Source organism: Malaclemys terrapin, chromosome 1, assembly GCF_027887155.1.
Source record: "Malaclemys terrapin pileata isolate rMalTer1 chromosome 1, rMalTer1.hap1, whole genome shotgun sequence".
NCBI classification, from domain to species: domain Eukaryota; kingdom Metazoa; phylum Chordata; order Testudines; family Emydidae; genus Malaclemys; species Malaclemys terrapin.
This window is the reverse complement of record NC_071505.1, coordinates 113,786,485-113,803,583: the sequence shown is the minus strand read 5'-3', so window position 1 is coordinate 113,803,583 and position 17,099 is coordinate 113,786,485. Positions and strand designations below refer to the sequence as shown.

Below are 17,099 nucleotides of genomic sequence, written 5' to 3'. Positions count from 1 at the left end.
AAATGTGACTTTAAGCGAAATGATGTTAAGTGAATACAATTTCCCAATAAGAATTAATGTAAATAGGGGGAGGGTTAGGTTCCAGGGAATTTTTTTTACCAGACAAAAAACTATATATTATATAGATATACACACAGTATACGTTTTAAACAAACAGTTTAATACTGTTCACAGCTATGATGATTGTGAAACATGGTTGAGGCGGTGAAGTCAGAGGGTGGAAGAGGGAGGGATATTTCCCAGGGAATGCCTTGCTGCTAAATGATGAACTAGAACTCAGCTGAGCCCTCAAGGGTTAACACTTTGTTAATGCAGCCTCTCACACAAGGCAGTACGAACACGAGGGAGGGGAGAAGCATAGCAGACAGAGACAGACACACAACTTGTGTGTGGGAGAGAGAGATGCACACTGCCCGTTTAAGTAAGCTGACCCACTCTTAAGTGCCTAGTCTTTTTAAGTGGATCAGGAAGTTGAGACAGCAGCTGCTGCCCCAAGCTCGCTCTGTCTCTCTCCTTCCGTGTCCCCTCTCTGCTCTATATGGAGAAGGGGTAAGCGGGGTGCAGGATCAGGGGGGAGGGGGACACCCTGATATTAGCCCCCCCCCCCCCCCCCGCACAGCAAGCAGGAGTCTCTGGGAGCAGCTCTAAGGCAGGAGCAGCACATGACAGTGGGGGAGGGACAGCTGACCTGCCCGGCAATTGATACCCTGCTGGGTGGCTGCAGCACAGGGAACTTAGAGCAGGGAGCTAATGGGGAGCTGCTGGTCCACCCTGGTTACAAGCCCCCACCAGCTAGCTCCAACGGGCTGCTCCTCCTGCAAGCAGTGGACAAAGCAGGCGGCTGCCAAATGACGTTAGACGGGAGCATTGCACAACTTTAAACGAGCATGTTCCCTAATTGATCAGCAACGAAACAACGTTAACCGGGACGACTTTAAGTGAGGAGTTACTGTATCATGTTTATTACACAAGTGATTCAGACACTTGGCATATGAATAACACAACTGTAGACATCCACACACCTCACAGGTGTTACAAAGAGGGTACCATACTGGTTTGATGGAGGCAGTCAAAGAAACAGGAAACTTAAACACTGATTGTGAAAGGAATCCCCCTGTTAATAGTTTATGCTGTCAACGGGCATGGTGGTGTCCTGTAGGGTATTAAATTAACTGTGGAGATGTACTATGAGCAGATGTGGTCTTTCTTGTTGCATATATCTAGGAAAATATTCTTGTGTTCAATGGATGTTAATTTGAAAATTGAACATGTATCAGTTAGTAGAAGTCTCATTCTCCTTCTCTGTTCTGGGCTTTTTTCGCTCGCCTTTGGTTTCTGTTGTTTGTTCATTCTGCAGAAATTTGAGTGGTCCAGGCTTGTCTATTAAGGTTATCTGCAAATATAAATATGCAGGTATTGGAAGGAGGTTGATCTTTTTTGTTGGTTTCTGTAAGGCTTAATTAAAATTCAGTCTCCACTTTATCATTTGACTCTGAACTTATTAAATTAAAATTTAATCTTTTTTGGACTATGTGATGCTTTAACCCAGGGGCGGGCAAACTGTTTGGCCTGAGGGCCGCATCGGGTTTCGTAAATTGTATGGCGGGCCGGTTAGGGGAGGGGGTCGTGGCCTGGCCTCCACCTCTTATCTGCCCCTCCCCCCCCCCCGGCACTCCTGCCCCATCCAACCCTCCTGTTCCCTGACGGCCCCTCGGGAACCCCTGCCCCATCCCCACACCCTCGCTCCCTGTTCCCCTGACTGCCGCTGGGCCCCCGCCGCCCCATCCAACCCCTCCTCTCATTACTGACGTGCCCCCCCCCCAGGACCCCTGCCCCATCCAAACACCCCTTCTCCCTGTCCCCTGACTGCCCCCCGCCACCCCATCCAACTGCCCCCCGGAACCCCTGCCCCCATTCAACCCCCTGTTTCCCCCACAACCACCATCCACACCCCCACCCCCTGACCACCACCCCGAACTCCCCTGCCCTCTATCCAACCCCCCCACTCCCTGCCCCCTTACCGCGCTGCCTGGAGCACCGGTGGCTGGTGGCACTACAGCCGCGCTGCCCAGCTGGAGCTGGGCCACGCTGCCAGTGCCTCAGCCACCACCATGCAGCTCAGAGCACCGGGTCTGGCCCGGCTCTGCAGCTGCGCTGCCCAGGAGCTCGCTGCCCCGAGCATTGTGCCGGCAGCGAAGCGAGTGAGCTGAGGCTGTGGGGGCGGGGAGGATAACCTCCTGGGCCAAGGGGTTGGGGGCCAGGCAGGACGGTTCTGCGGGCCGGATGTGGCCCGTGGGCAGTAGTTTGCCCACCCCTGCTTTAACCCCTCTACTGATGTCCTACTGGAAACATTTGATCACCCTGAAGGAGCATGTTTTTTTCTATGCACGTCTATCCTGCCTCCAAGAGCATGTTGTTACTTAAATTGCAGAAAGCCAGTCTGCTTGCAATTGAATGGCAGTGGCCATTTCTGAAACATTATCTTTACACCAGCTAACAAAAATGAGCTGTCTTGTTCTTAAAAAATAAAGGAATATGTTATCACTCAAACTGGAAGCAATTCAAATAATAGAAGTTTATAGAGCCATGTAAAATTGTTAAACCAGTGTAACCCATGACATACAGATTATAATCTAAGCACAATTAACTCTTTTCTATAAATGTCTGAATAGCCATTGGGTTATGAGTTTAGCCATACAGATCTAGCTAATATATAGAACAGATTATTAGATTCCATGTACTCTAGATTTTGCATCCTGTGTCTAATAATTGTGACCTGTGTATCAGAGGAATTGACTCTTAAGTCAGTGCAGGTACAAATAACATTCCATGCTGGACTAAGTCTGGATCCACCCAAACAAATTCCTCTCCAGGCTTGTCCGAAGACTGCTCCTTGATCCGTGTCCTCTCTGTGATGCAGGGGTGCTCCCAAAGTGTGCACCAGCTTCAGGGAACCTGCCTTAATCCACCTCTGCATAATGGCTAATTCTTCAGTTAAGTGGTGAACTAATGCCTTAAACGTAGGCTACTGTAATTCAGTAGTTGTACCTGTAGGAAAAATAATATGTTAAGTGCAATAATTTAAATGTCTATTTTGCTTTATCTTCTGCTGAATGTTTTTTGATCAGTCCTGCACCTCTGATTGTGCTGCAAATCCTCCATTCTCTCCTTTGAATTAAACCAGAATTCAAAAGTAGAAGAGAAAACATAAATGTTTAGGGCTTTCTGTGGCCACACGTAAACATGGTCTAAAGAGAGTGAAAATCAAGGGAAGAAGGTGTTCTGGATTGTTTTTCCCCTAGGGGGAGATAAATGGTTTCTTACAAAATTTGTTACATTGAATCAACTTTTTTCCTATTTGTTTTTAATGTTTTTAAAAAAGTCTAAAAAATGGAAAGCATAAATTGCTGGTCTTGAGCCGCATGCTGTAGAAAGAATGGCTCTCTGCCCAAAGCAAGTGCCTGCAGCTGTGAGATCTGGGTTTTGTTCATGGCTTTGCTACAGACTCCTTGAGTGACTTTAGGTAAATCACTTTGAGTTCAACTCTGCCCACACAAAACTTAAGCACAGTGGAGAAAAGGGGTGCTGATCACAGCTCCCTGGGGCTTTCTGCCCAGCCTCAGGCTAACAAATACTTCAAGGAGTCAGCTTTAAGGTATGTAGCGCATCGGGCCCAGCAAAAACTAGCCCTGTCATTCTCTCTCCACTTGCCACACCAGGCAGTGCAGCTCCAGCAGAGAAGGCAATGGCTAGAGGTGGTGGATCAGGCACAGTAGGTAGCATCCACCTGCTTTATGCTAATCAGACATTCTCCTCTGCATAGAAAATTTTCCCTTGGTTTCACCAGACAGCTTAAGTTCAGTTTTCACCACTGATGCAATGCAAAATGAACTTAGTGCACCTGAGAATTGTTTGGCCCTTCATCTGCCTGGGTCTGTTTCCCTGTCTGTAACATGGGATTAATAACAGTTGCTCCCTTGCAGGGATGATGTTTGTGTTAATTCCTCTGTTGAAAGCAGTATAGAAGTTCAAAACATTATACTTTTACATTGTCTATTTTCCTGATTATCCCCAACATGGACCAGTTGATTCCCTTTCACTTCTCCCTTAATGGGAACTATGAACATGCCTAAATACAGAAGAATTAGACATCCTAACCCCCACCCAAGTGGAAAATGATGCCTGATTTTTCTAATATGCACATGTTGCCCAGCAGTTAGCTTACGCAAAATAGCTTATTGGATAATACCCTGTAATCAGTCTAATTTGGCATAAATTGTAAAGAGCTATAATTAAGAACCAATTGAAGAATTGTTTACCTACCCTTTGCATAAAGAAACTGTTGCTAGCCTCATATGACGCAGACTTCCTATCAGTGATGAGGAAGGTTAAGATTCTCCTAGTTCTTAAGGTAATTTTGTTACATAGCTAGATAAATAGTGGGTTTGTATCCAACTGTGTAATCTACTAATCTTATTCAAAGTAATATACAGTGTGGAAGTTTCCAATATAATTAGCATGTGTGCTTGCATACTAATGACTTCATTCAAATTACCAAATGGTCTCTACGCCGAAGAGAGAAACAGAGATTTGCTCTAGTTTCTCCATAAACGTAGAATGGTAAGAACATCATTTAACTTCATGGAAATTGCTTTTCAGGCAACGTTATTTGGGTTGGTTAGATGATATGGATCAGTCCAAACTGCACTGTCATAAGTGCCAAATCCATGTGCTAAAATGTTTATACAGCAGGTAAAATGGGTAAATAAAGTGGGGCTCCTATTTAGGTTCCAGTCCTGCAGACACTTGTGTGTGTTCAACTTTACACCTATGCATAGACTCATAGACTTTACGGTTTGAAGGGACCATTATGATCATCTAGTCTGATCTGCACATTGCAGGCCACAGAACCTCACCTCCCACTCCTGTAATAGACCCATAACCTCTAGCTGAGTTACTGAAGTCCTCAAATCATGGTTTAAAAACATCAAGTTACCGAAAAGCCACCATTTATACTAGTTTAAACCTGCCCCATGCTGCAGAGGAAGGCGAAAAGCCCCCAGGGTTTCTGCCAATCTGACCTGGGGGGAAATGCCTTCCCCACTCCAAATATGGAGATCAGTCAGACCCTGAGCATGTGGGCAAGACCCACCAGGCAAACACCTGGGAAAGAATTCTCTGTAGTAACTCAGAGCCCTCCACATCTAGTGTCCCATCACCGGCCATTGAAGATATTTGCTGCTAGAAGTTGCAGATTGGCTACATGCCAGTGTAGGCAGTCTCATCACACCAATCCTCTCCATAAACTTATCAAGTTCAGTCTTGAAGCCAGTTAGGTTTTTTGCTCCCACTGCTCCCTTATAAGGCTGTTTCAGAAATTCACTCCTCTGACGGTTAGAGGCCTAAATTTGTTGATGGCCATTGACTTCAGTGGTACTGTACATGTAAAATTAAACATATGGTTGTAGGATTGAGGCCTTAAGCTCCTAAATAAATTTAGCCAAAAAGGGTGAAATCCTGGCCCCATTGAAGTCAATGGCAAAACACCTATTGACTTCATTGAGGTCAGGGTTTCATCCCTGAGTACCGAATAGCTTTCGTTGACATCAGTGAGAGTTGAGGATGCTCAGCGGTACTGAAAATCAGGCTGAACTTCTTTAGAAGCCTACAACCCTCATTCGGGAAAGCATTTAAGAATATAGTTAAGTTCCTCACTATGTAGGACATCACTTAAGTGCTGTCCTGAATGGGCCACTTAACATATCAGGGCCTATATGTGGATTTAAGACCTAACGTTAAGCCGTCTGTCCTATTAAAATCTTGACTGAAAAGCCTCATCCTGTTGCTAGAACCACAAATTAACTTGTTTTCTCCTTTTCATTTTTAGGCTAACAATGGTAGCTCAGAACTACAGGAAATCATGAGAAGACGACAAGAAAAAATTAGTGCAGCTGCCTCAGATTCAGGAGTGGAATCTTTTGATGAGGGAAGTAGTCACTGAATGTCTTTTCCTTTTAATCCCATTGTCCTTGGCATTATTCCATCAAGCTTTGTTTTAGGAAGCAATGAAGGGGAATGTCTGATTTATTATTATTTTGTAGACATAACTTGTTGCCATAAAGAAACCATGCAACTGGACTTGACAGAAGTACCCACTGCTAGACGTTCTTGGCACTTGAGAAAACCCTTACACCCAAACATGAGTTTTAGCCTTGTGGAATTAACCATTTCATGCTCTTTGTGGATAATCAGAAACACGTTGCTGCTTTTGATTTATTCCAGTGAAGCTGAGCCAGCAGTAAGACATACTTGGCCTTCAGTAATAGAAGAGTTTAAATTCCCTCTGTCGCTGTAGTCTGTGATTCACTCCTTTTGTCTCATGCTCTGAACAGCAGGATGTTCAGATTTATTTAAAAGTTCTTGATGCCAGCAATCAAAGATGTTCGAATGCAAACAGCAGTTCAAGCCTTCGGAACATAGGCTGAATTTTTCTTGTACCTCGTGCAAGGTGTTTTATTACTAATGAAGCTGTTGATAGCGAGAGAATATAGTCTGTGCTTTGATTTTATTTCTGTTTCACTGGTTACGAACCATACTATTACACAGGAATAAATAGAAAACATTAACACGCAAGTCAGCTTACAAAGGTGGTCAGACCTGCTTTTGATAGCCATAACGGTATTCACAGTATTTTTTTTAATAGACTTGCATTTTTGTTGGTAACTAAACTAGTCAAAAGGAAAATGTAATCTAGACTCTTTTTTTTTTTGTGATGATCCTAAATGTCAAATTTTCTGTATGTAAAAAAAAAAAATTCATTTATAAATTTAATCTTTTGAAATATTATTGATTCCAGGGGGGGAAAAACACTTTCCAGCAAATGTTATTTTTGGAAACACAATTTTTGTCACAAAATGTTCTATTGTTTCACATGTATAGACTGACACATCATTTAGAAATTTTTCATCATCTAGTTTCATTAATTTTCATAGTGCCTTTTTCACATGATTCAGCTGAAAGACTGCAATAAACAGTGTTTGATGTATGTTAAATAGTTGTATCTTTGTTGTTACAAAGAGGGAGTTGAGGCTAGGAACCATTCCAGGTTTTGTGCTTAGAGTATGCTCTTTATATACATACTAGAAAAATAGTCTTTTGTAATCAGTGCTCCATTTTTCATAACATAAGCCCACATCTTAATAATGCCATTCATCCCAAAGCACCTTTATAAATGCTTTTGCTCTGTGTGTGTGTATTAAATGTAAATAGTGTCTACACTTGTCACTCCAATGCAATCTTCAAGAATGGAGAACACAAAGTATTGGGGAATGTCCCTGAATGGCTGCACAAAACTATTTTATGCAGGCAAAGTCTTTGACGTTTAGCATTATAGCGTAGAACTAGCATCCTGTCTTAGCACAATGGGTCACCTTGACCGGGTCTCTAAACACAAACTCTTTAACTCAACACACCGATGGTACCCCAGTCTTCTACACTAGTACAGGTTTCCTGGTCTTTGTCCAAGAAATGTCATCCTATTGTTGGTGTTCTCTTGTGGGCAATGAATGACTGACAAAATACTCTTGCACCTTGCTTTATTTTACATCAAACACAGAGCTTCCAGCAGCTCAGAGTAGTAAAATTTTAGGTAGGTCTTTTGGAAACTGAAAGAATGCTCACTACTGTAAACCGATGTATCCTCCTCATTGATGGTAGTCACAAGTTTACATTTAGTTTTCATATCCTTCCTCAGGTTTATTTGATCACTCATGGACTGATTCACTTCAGGCCAAAAGGAAATGTCCACTGTGAAAGAGCGGGAACACTGTTCTAGGTGCTGAGTCTCTGGCTACACTAAAACACCTGCAGCTGGCCCCTGTCAGCTGACCAGGACCTGGCCTGCAGGCTGTACAATTGCAGTATAGCTGTTTGTGAGGAGGGGAGGGCTCCAGCCTGAAGCCAGTCTCAGAGCCCAAGGTCCAGTCACAGCCTGAACATCTACACTGCAATTTTATAACCCAAGTGAGCTGACATGGCCCAGCTGAGTGTTTTAGTGCAGTTGAAGACTTACTCAGAGAGAAAAGGAATAAGCTGCATAATCCTCCTTTTACTCTTGTAGCTGCTCACAGGTTGGAAGGAGGCCACAACAATGACGTCTATGGAAAAAAAATCATCCTCATGCTATTTAGGGGACAAGAAATGAGCAAACTGAATAGCTGATCCCCACACAATTGCAAGCTATAAATTGTATGTCATTATCTATGCTAAATTAAAATGCCCATGTGTTCACTGCATTGCATTTAGGAAGGTATCTGCTTTTGCTAAAATTACTCTGAAGATGTAAAAGTTCTCTGGGGCCTTGCCCACCTAACAGCTGACTGTCACTTCTGCTCACTTTGCCCTAGGGGGAGAGAAAGGCAAAAGAAAACCACTTTGGAACTACACAGGTTACCCAATGTGTGTCAGTTAAACAGCACTTGGCTAAGGCAAAGTGGTGATTTAGAACAGATTTTTGTTTTTATTATAACTGTACTTTGGAGAATTTAGACTCCAGCCTTTAATTTTAGGGGCAAATCGTAGATGCAGGCTGCACAGTAACAGTGTACACTGAAAACACTGATTTGTTAGACAGAGCTCAAGGCAGGAAAGCACTTAAGCATGCGCTGACCTTCCTTTGCTTACAGTGGGAATTAAGCACATGCTTTAAAGTTAAGGAGGTTCCTTTGCTGACCAGGGATGACCTTAGGTACATGCTTTAAGGACTTTTCTGGATTGAGGCCTCAGTGCTTTTAAGATGAGAGGAAAGAAGCAAAGAAAAACAAACATGATTGGTGTATGTATTTGTAAACAGGCAGCCCTGTATTCGGAAACATGTTCTTTTGTGAGAAACAAAGACAAACTGTCATTTCAGAGGGATACTTGTGAACAAGCGACTGGTTTTCAACGTACCTGCATGCACAGTCATATTGAAACAAGTAGCTCTGGACTTTGCTCAGGAGTAAGGCCAACATCATAAGAACAGGTTGATAAAGAAAATAGTGGTCTGGCAACTTACCAAGGTTGCTATTGAAGAGTTGATTGAAACTTCCTGTGCCTGAATGAGGGGAGCAAATCAGCTTCCCAGGGGCATGCATGTTTGTGCATTGCATACCCAAAGTGGGGCCTTCATGTATATACATACAACCCTACCGTGTATCTATTTAAGCTATAAAGTATGTGTTTGCATGCTTATGCATGCTCAATCTTATTTGATCCCCTCTATTCATCAATTTCTTTCTCTAAAACAATCTCCCTTTATATCCTCCATATTCTATGGATGGGTAATAGTTGCTCCATTTATGTTGTACTACTGCTGCAGCAGGAGAACATCAACACTAGCAGGCTATAGCCCTTGTTTCTCTGTTTCTGATGAGTGGTGTTGCAGCTTACAGAGAATTCTTTAAATTCTGATGTCTGTCAGACTGTGGGTCAAAAGAACTTGACTATATCTATATTACAGAATTGCACAGTGTAGAAACAACAAAGAAGCTGCCAAAAGTAACAATGGTAGGTTAGGTGAATGAGAAACAGCTTGTTTTCACACAGGCTCCTTTAAAACTTCTATAGGAGGGACTCAAGTATCAGGGGGTAGCCGTGTTAGTCTGTATCTACAAAAACAACAAGGAGTCTGGTGGCACCTTAAAGACTAACAGATTTATTTGGGCATAAGCTTTCGTGAGTAAAAACCTCACTTCTTCGGATGCATCCGAAGAAGTGAGGTTTTTACTCACGAAAGCTTATGCCCAAATAAATCTGTTAGTCTTTAAGGTGCCACCAGACTCCTTGTTTTTATAGGAGGGACTGTTAAGGCTTATTTGAGTAAGGAGGTCAAACACAAGATTAAGCACCATTCATCAAACTCCTAAAGTGCAAATAGTTTTGTAGTATATACAGTGATGATTTGAATTGAAATTTAGTAACTTTGAACCTACTGTTCCTTTCTTAATTAAAAACTGGGGCAACGCAAGGGACATAAGCCAAAAATCAGCACTTGCACATGATTTTAGAAAATTCCACAAATTTCTGCCTTAGCCATGACAACTTCATCACTGCTATAATTAGTGTGGCGAGGTTAAGGAATTGTTTCCCACGCCTTTGCCCCCTTAGGCTTGGGCATCACTGAACTAGCAGGTAAAGTACTGTCTGTGTTTAGTATGGCTAATGTAGCTCCTCTCCGGTTCTGGAACACAGCCTGTGGCAGGCTCCTGTTCACTGGAGGAAGAGAAAGAACCTTCTACTACCCCCCTGCCCCCCCCCCCACTCCAGAGATTGCACAAGATAACATTTTTAGAAACACAGAGGAGTGCAGTCTGCTCTGCAGGGAAGATAGCTGGACATGGCTCCCCTCACTGTGGTAGCTGAACACGTGCTTTTCTCAGATTCACCTCAGTGAGGCCTTGGTGCCTAATAATGGAGCAGCCTACATTGGAATGACAGCCCTTCTGAGGGAAGAACAGGGTATCCGAAGCCTCCATAATGTCTACTACCATCTTGCACGTAACAAAAATGGGAGGCAGCCTGTAGGAAGACTTTCAGCATGACTACGTCTAACCTGTACTAACTACCAAAAAGAAAATATCAGGTCAACCTTTTACCCTAAATACCTCTTTGGCTTTTATATTAATATCTGCTTAAATCAAGCAGGTGTGGAGACTGTACCATTTGCAGAAATGGTGGTGGTTGGTTAATTATGGGGTGTAATCTACAGTCGTATCCTGTCCAGTCTGTGCTGTGTTATAACATCCATCTTTGCTGTGATCCTTTAAAACTAATTAACCTCTGTTTCAAAATGGAGAATCTAGAGAATCAATGGGCAATGGCCAGTGACAGCACAAAAAATAAATAAAACATCCACAAGGTTTTCTTTGACCAGTGTAATTTGTGCCATTCAACCTCACACAGCTCTGGATCCAAGGTCAAAGACTATTCTACAACCTCAAATAAGCAAGGCCTAAAACAGATATTTTATACACATTACTGCTCTGATTGAAACTTATAACACTTCCAACAGAATGAAATCAACACACTTGTTTTTGTTCCATTGATTGTAAAGCAATTCCTATGCTTCTATGGCCAGTGTGTATGGTATACAGCTGTATACTGAAACCACTACACTGGTGATCTACTTCTAAATATGCATGGACCAGAACTCTAGTTTACAGGATGTTCGTCCTATTCAACTTTAGAGTAGAGAGGCGCCTGAACCAAAACCCCAGTACTTTGTGGCGGAGTGGAAGCTGCAATCCAAACCTGGGTCCTAACTTTGATGCCAGCCCCATCTCCAATGTGGCAACTGAAAATCCTAGATCCAAGTATTGGGTGTTTGAACTTCAGATAGGACTGTTGCAGATTAGGCCCAAGCCCATGTTGGAAGGAATCAACCAGCCATTAAGGTATTCATATCTCCTCCTGAACAAAGAAGTTTGTGTACCTGTGGATATATAAATTAATAAGACAGGTAATATGTCCTAGGTAAGCACAGGAAGGCTTGAAATACATACAGAAATACAGACTGTGGCAAGGGCTGCCTGGCTCTGGGGATTTTAGTACTATATGATTCTGAATTCAGCTTAGATGAGGAGAGACTGATTGTCTGCTGTGTGGCCTTTGTGCAATAGCCACCCTAGAGAAAATGGCACCCTTGTTGTCATTTGTGGCACACAGGTGAGCCCTCCAGCTCAGGGTTGAGGCACATTGGTGGGGCAGTAGAAGAAGCTTGCATGGTTGTAGCCTGAGCAGTTACCAGTTCTGTTCATGAAGACAGGATTTCGGTCTCCAGGACTATCAAGCTGGCCTCTTGCACCGGCTCTAAATACCCAATTTAAAAAAAAAAAAAGGTTACATTCCAGCTTTTAACGGAGTGGCATCACCATACAAGTGATACAGAAGTGGAGACTGAACTAACTTGTTGGCCCATAGAGGTGATCCATCCATGACAGGACGGAGAGTTAGGGGGGGTGGGAGGAAAGAAGTAGAGCTGCTGCCACCCACTCAGTGATCAGAGGGTGTAGCTTTCAGTGGATCTGGAACCCTTTCACAAGTACCCAATTTACTTTTGGAGAGGGGAATAGATCTATGCCAATACAGCATCCAAAAATATGGTCCTAAATTCTCAGGCCCTTGAACAGTTGCTGAGCTGTGGTGCACAGATACGAGGGTAGAGAGATTCCAGGTGGGAAAAGCAGCAGCCTTGCTCAGTGTCATTTTCACAGGTAAGCAATCCAATGTGTTTACTTTCAGTTCACTTTTTTTTTTTTTTTTTTTTTTTTTTACATTGAGTACCATTGCCTCTAACGTCCAATGAGGTGACACAAAGCAACAGGTTACAAAAATGCCATCGACATCCACTCTGAAAGCATCCATGTCACAATACACAACGATGTACTGGAATTATACAAAGCCAAAAAGAATACAACAAATCCTAAATATGCTGACTAGAAATAAAACTGATAGCAAAAAAAAACCCAAACAAACAACAAAAAACCCAACCCCAAAGTCCCTGCAGGAATCAGTACCGATGCTTTGACAACATCCTGGTAACGAACCCATAAAATTTCCTTTGCATGCCAAAACCCTCATTTCCACATCTCCATGAAATCCCAGCTCATCAGAGAGGTGATGCTGCATTCATTACAGAAACTATTTTTTTCTCAACCTGAATCAGCTTCACATTTTTACACAGGGCTAATATATTTTAGAAAAAAATAAAAATAAAAAACAAACAAATCAAGAGTATAGACACCATAGACTGCTAAATGCTACAGCAAGAGAGTCTAAGGTACTCCAAACTCTTCTGCACTTTCATAAGTTTCAATCTTAAAAAAAAAAAAAAAATTGTAACTGATGGGGGCATTACTGAAAAAAGTAAAGAGAGGAACAATCCTGCTGTTTAATTAGGAGGAGCACAATCAAGAACCAGACCAACAGAAGTTTTCTAATGTAGGTCTTCTACGCTAGCCTTGAGCTATACTGTTTGGATTTTAGGAGTGTTACTAAAGCTCCATGGGTAGTGTATTCTCCCTGCTCCACTGAAGCACAGAACCACTGTGCTGCTGTAAACAGAGTCAAATCAATATCCCATTTCCTCTTCACAAAATTCATAATCCTTCATGTTTGTACATGCCTCTTAGTGAGGTATTATTAGATACTAACAATGCCTGTTCTCTTAGGGACTTAAGCACAGACCAGTGACACATGAAGAAAGCTCTTCATTCAGATTCAGCCATTAAAAAAATATTGCACTTGCTTTTTACCTTAAGCCCAACCTGCACAGAAAAACTTAAACCAAAAAAAAAAAAAACCCCATCAGGAGTACTGTATTTTATGCACATATTATAGTATCTTTTCCATCCTGTTGTTTTAGTTGAATTTGGTCCAGTATTTTAAAAATGTCCAGAAATTAAACTGTCCAAAAGACACTGCAGGCTCTTTAAGGCTAAGTCTCCCCGGTGCTTCTAAAATTTAAAGTATCTTTCTTTTATTGTCCATATACTGCAAAGCAGCGGCCTTCCATGGCAAAACAGCTAGCAGTTCAAACAAACAAAACGATAAAAAAAATCTGAAGCAAGGGAAGATGGGTGTACTTCATGGTCTCATCTGGAAGAGAACAAAGCAAATGGATCCTGTTTGAAAATGATACACAACATTAGCCATTTATTTACTCAAAGCTCTGTATAGGAAAGGAGGGGACAAAAACCAGGCCAGGCAATATGTTGAAAACTCACAAGTGATATTGGGTGCAAAACTTGATAAACCTTAATGGGGCCTGATTTTCAGAAAGTGTTCAGCAACTCCCTTTTATAAAATCAATGTGGGCACCCAAAAATAGAGGTACTCAAAATCACTAATCACTTTTCATATTGGCCATGGTTTCTATTCCTGGATTATTAATTATTTGTATGCATGCATGTTTAAGAGAATCCCAGCTTCTCCCTCCCCCACCCCCCAGTTCAGTTGGAAACACAATTTACAGAAAAATACATTGGGGTCAAGAGTCTGGCTGACCTGGTGGGAGAAATGGAAGGAGAGAAAAAGGAACGATTTGGGGAGTGGAGTAGAGAGAGAGGGAGAGGCATTGTCCAAAGTTTATATGATGAATTGTGTAATCAAACACTCACATAGCAAAGGCTAGTCATATAGCTCAACATGCTTTACACGGTATCATTCACTCAGTTTTACCAATGGGGAAATTGAGGCACGCAGTTGCTAACTGATGCACCTAGGAATGCAAAGTGAATCAATGGCAGTGCTGGGAAACGAACCCCAGCAGTTTGACAGCACATTTTGATTTTGTCAGGTTTTTTTGCCTATTGCACTTAAAAAAATGTACTTAAGATGTCTGTATTAATCGTTAAGTTGCTCAGTGTTAGTGCTGGTAGCAACTTCGGACTGCTTCCATAGCAGGTTCACAAGTTCCTCAGCTTTTACCCGGGTGCTAGGATAAGGCAATCACAGGGAGGGGGAGGGGTTCAGTTGGCCGTGATAATTTGGCAGTTGGTAGATGACACGTGATTGAACGCGCACTTGCGAGTGACTGATGACAACCCTTTATAACTTTTTGGTTTTTAATTTCCCCTTTAACCTTAGGAAAGTGCAGCCACCTCATTAGGACAATTTATATGAAAGCCAGGAGAGGATTTTATTCAGCTTTTTTTTTAAATGATTGGTGAGCCAAAAAGGTCTTAAAATGCTAAGAAACGTGTGATTTATCATTCCATGCTAACGCAAACAGCTAAAGGGATTTCCCTCTCATTCTCTGCACACACTACCACCACCACTGGGGCACAGGGGGAAGGGAAGAGGGCGGGAGACCGGGCATGGAAAGCTTCAACCCTAAGGTAGAATTCTTGGGAGTATGGAAAAAGGTAGAATGAAGGTCCTGTTGTAAAACATTAATTGCACCAGTTGCTACCAGGCAACTGGAATTATAAATCATGAGCAGAACTGAAGGAGTGGTGCTGTCATACGTACCACCTGTGATTCTGAACTAGGACTTGCTGACATTCTCATATATGACATCACTGATGCAGAATTGCTGTTTCTTCTTTAGCCACATCAATTGCACACACTGGTGAATAAAAATGTATTGTTCCTGGGAGAAAAGACCAAACATATATATATTTTTGCACCTGGTATAACTTGGTTAAAGCTGTTCAATAAAGTAATATTGATAACAATCATCTGCACACAGATTCTTAAATAATATCTGTAGTTATTAGTATGCTGGCTACATATCTGTGTCCCCATTCAAGAAATTAGAGTATACAATTCCAATGGAAGCATTAAGCTCATCTGAACTGCCCATGTCACTATTATTGACTCGTCTTAATTAACTGAATAATTAATAGACTGTAGTGGTGTTGACTGAATTTATGACACCTGGAGAATGGTGCTGTCTGCTAATGGGAATCATGAAGTATGTAAGGCAATAAAATGTATGAAGATTAAGTGAGGAAGGGGTCAGGTCTGTTATTATTTGATACCAGAGGGCTCTTCTATCGAGCAGACAAAGGTATAACAAGATTCAAGAATTGGAAGTTGAAGCTAGATAAAATCGGACAGTAAATAAGGCACACATTTTTAACAGGGAGCGTTTTCAACCTTTGGAACAATTTACCAAAGGTTGTGGGGCTTCGCCATCACTGCTCATTTTTAAATCAAGATTGGATTTTTTCCCCCTAAATGAGATGCTCTAGTTCAAATAGGAATTAATTCAGGGAAATTCTAAGGCCCGTGTTATGCAGCAGGTCAGACTAGATCATCATGGTGGTCCCTTCTGGCTTTGTACTCTATAAATTATTGGCCCTCTTGGCTATTTTTTTGTCAGATCTCAAAACTAAGCAGCATCAGTACTTGGAGGGGAGACCTAAAAGGAAAATCCAGATACAAGCAGCAGCACTGATGATTCTGTAGGTGGCACTCCCCCCTCTGCGGTAGTAATGCCCTGCTGTGGTAAGAGGGGCCTTGTTGGTGAGATGGAAAACTGAAGTTATTACAGGATCCTTGGCACGGTTTCACGGTGCTAGCCAATTTACAGCTGGGTAATTGTATTCTACCATCCTAAATTCCCCCTGCAATTGCAACCTGTCTGGTAACTTTGGAGGGCACTGTTGAATAACTGCTACATTTCCTCTGGCCGTAGCTGCATTTCGGGGCATGTGAAGCAATTCTTCTGTGTGTAATTTTGGAAGTATTTTAGGAAATAGAGGAGCTTCTGTACAAAATCCTTATATTCTTATTACTTGAAAATATATTATGCCCTTAAATCTTAAAGCATCATACTCCTTATATTTAGGCAAATAAAAGCCATACTTGGTGGGTTTCTATGTGTGTGTGTGTGTTTGTGACTCGTCACAATAAACAGCTAAAAACTGATGGTTTCTGGTCACAGAGTGGTTAATAATTTATTTATTTACTGTGGGATTATCAACCACCAAATTACTTCCCCAAAGGAAGATTGGGGCAAGGGCCATGTTTCATTGTATGTGTGTACAGTGTTAAGCAGAATGTTGCCTTGATCTTTAATTGGGACCTCTGAATAATAATGCATTTCACCTTGAATTCTAAACCTCATCAGTTAACCTCATTCCAATGTAAATGGTGACAAAACTTGATAAGACTGACTAAGAGGTCTGAGATGGCTTTAAGCTACAAAATTGGGGTTTGGATTTCATATTTCCTTCCCAAAGTTGTTCAGACTCTGGGATTTGGTTCAGCTCCTTACACATATGGGAACATCTACACAGGGATATAAGCCCTGCAGCATGGCTATGGCTGGTCTGGGGTAGCTGACCTTCCACCCTCCGAGAGCTCGGGCTCCAGCCTAGGCCTGAATGTCTACACAGCAATTTTTCAGCCCCAAAGCCTGAGTCCCATGTAGCCCAAGTCAGCTGACCCGGGCCAACCATGCGTTTTTCGTCCCCAGGTGCACATATACCTTATGAGGCCAGCTCAAAATTCAGATCTCAAACCTAACTGGATTTCAAACATCCATTAACCTGGGATCCTGGGTTTCCAGTTTGGAAGGAAACATGAAACCAGGTGAGCTGTGTGTGGTTTCA

The 17,099-nt window shown here is 42.2% G+C and overlaps 2 protein-coding genes across 7 annotated transcripts in view; one reads left to right on the top strand and one right to left on the bottom strand.

Annotated features, from left to right (window-relative positions):
- EPS8 (epidermal growth factor receptor pathway substrate 8) overlaps nucleotides 1–7,052 on the top strand; it is a 197,207-nt gene extending 190,155 nt beyond the window's left edge. For all 5 annotated transcript variants that reach the window (XM_054036082.1, XM_054036092.1, XM_054036101.1 and 2 more), the window contains one exon: nucleotides 5,888–7,052. In XM_054036082.1, the coding sequence (XP_053892057.1) occupies nucleotides 5,888–6,001 (114 nt within the window). In that variant the 3' untranslated portion in view covers nucleotides 6,002–7,052. The remainder of the gene's footprint in view (nucleotides 1–5,887) is intronic.
- Nucleotides 7,053–12,902: 5,850 nt separating this feature from the next.
- The window catches only part of PTPRO (protein tyrosine phosphatase receptor type O), a 199,627-nt gene continuing 195,430 nt past the window's right edge, over nucleotides 12,903–17,099 (bottom strand). For both annotated transcript variants that reach the window (XM_054036062.1, XM_054036071.1), the window contains 2 exons: nucleotides 15,010–15,130; nucleotides 12,903–13,635 (listed from right to left, as the gene is read on the bottom strand). In XM_054036062.1, coding sequence (XP_053892037.1) covers nucleotides 15,026–15,130 — 105 coding nt within the window. In that variant the 3' untranslated portion in view covers nucleotides 12,903–13,635; nucleotides 15,010–15,025. The remainder of the gene's footprint in view (nucleotides 13,636–15,009; nucleotides 15,131–17,099) is intronic.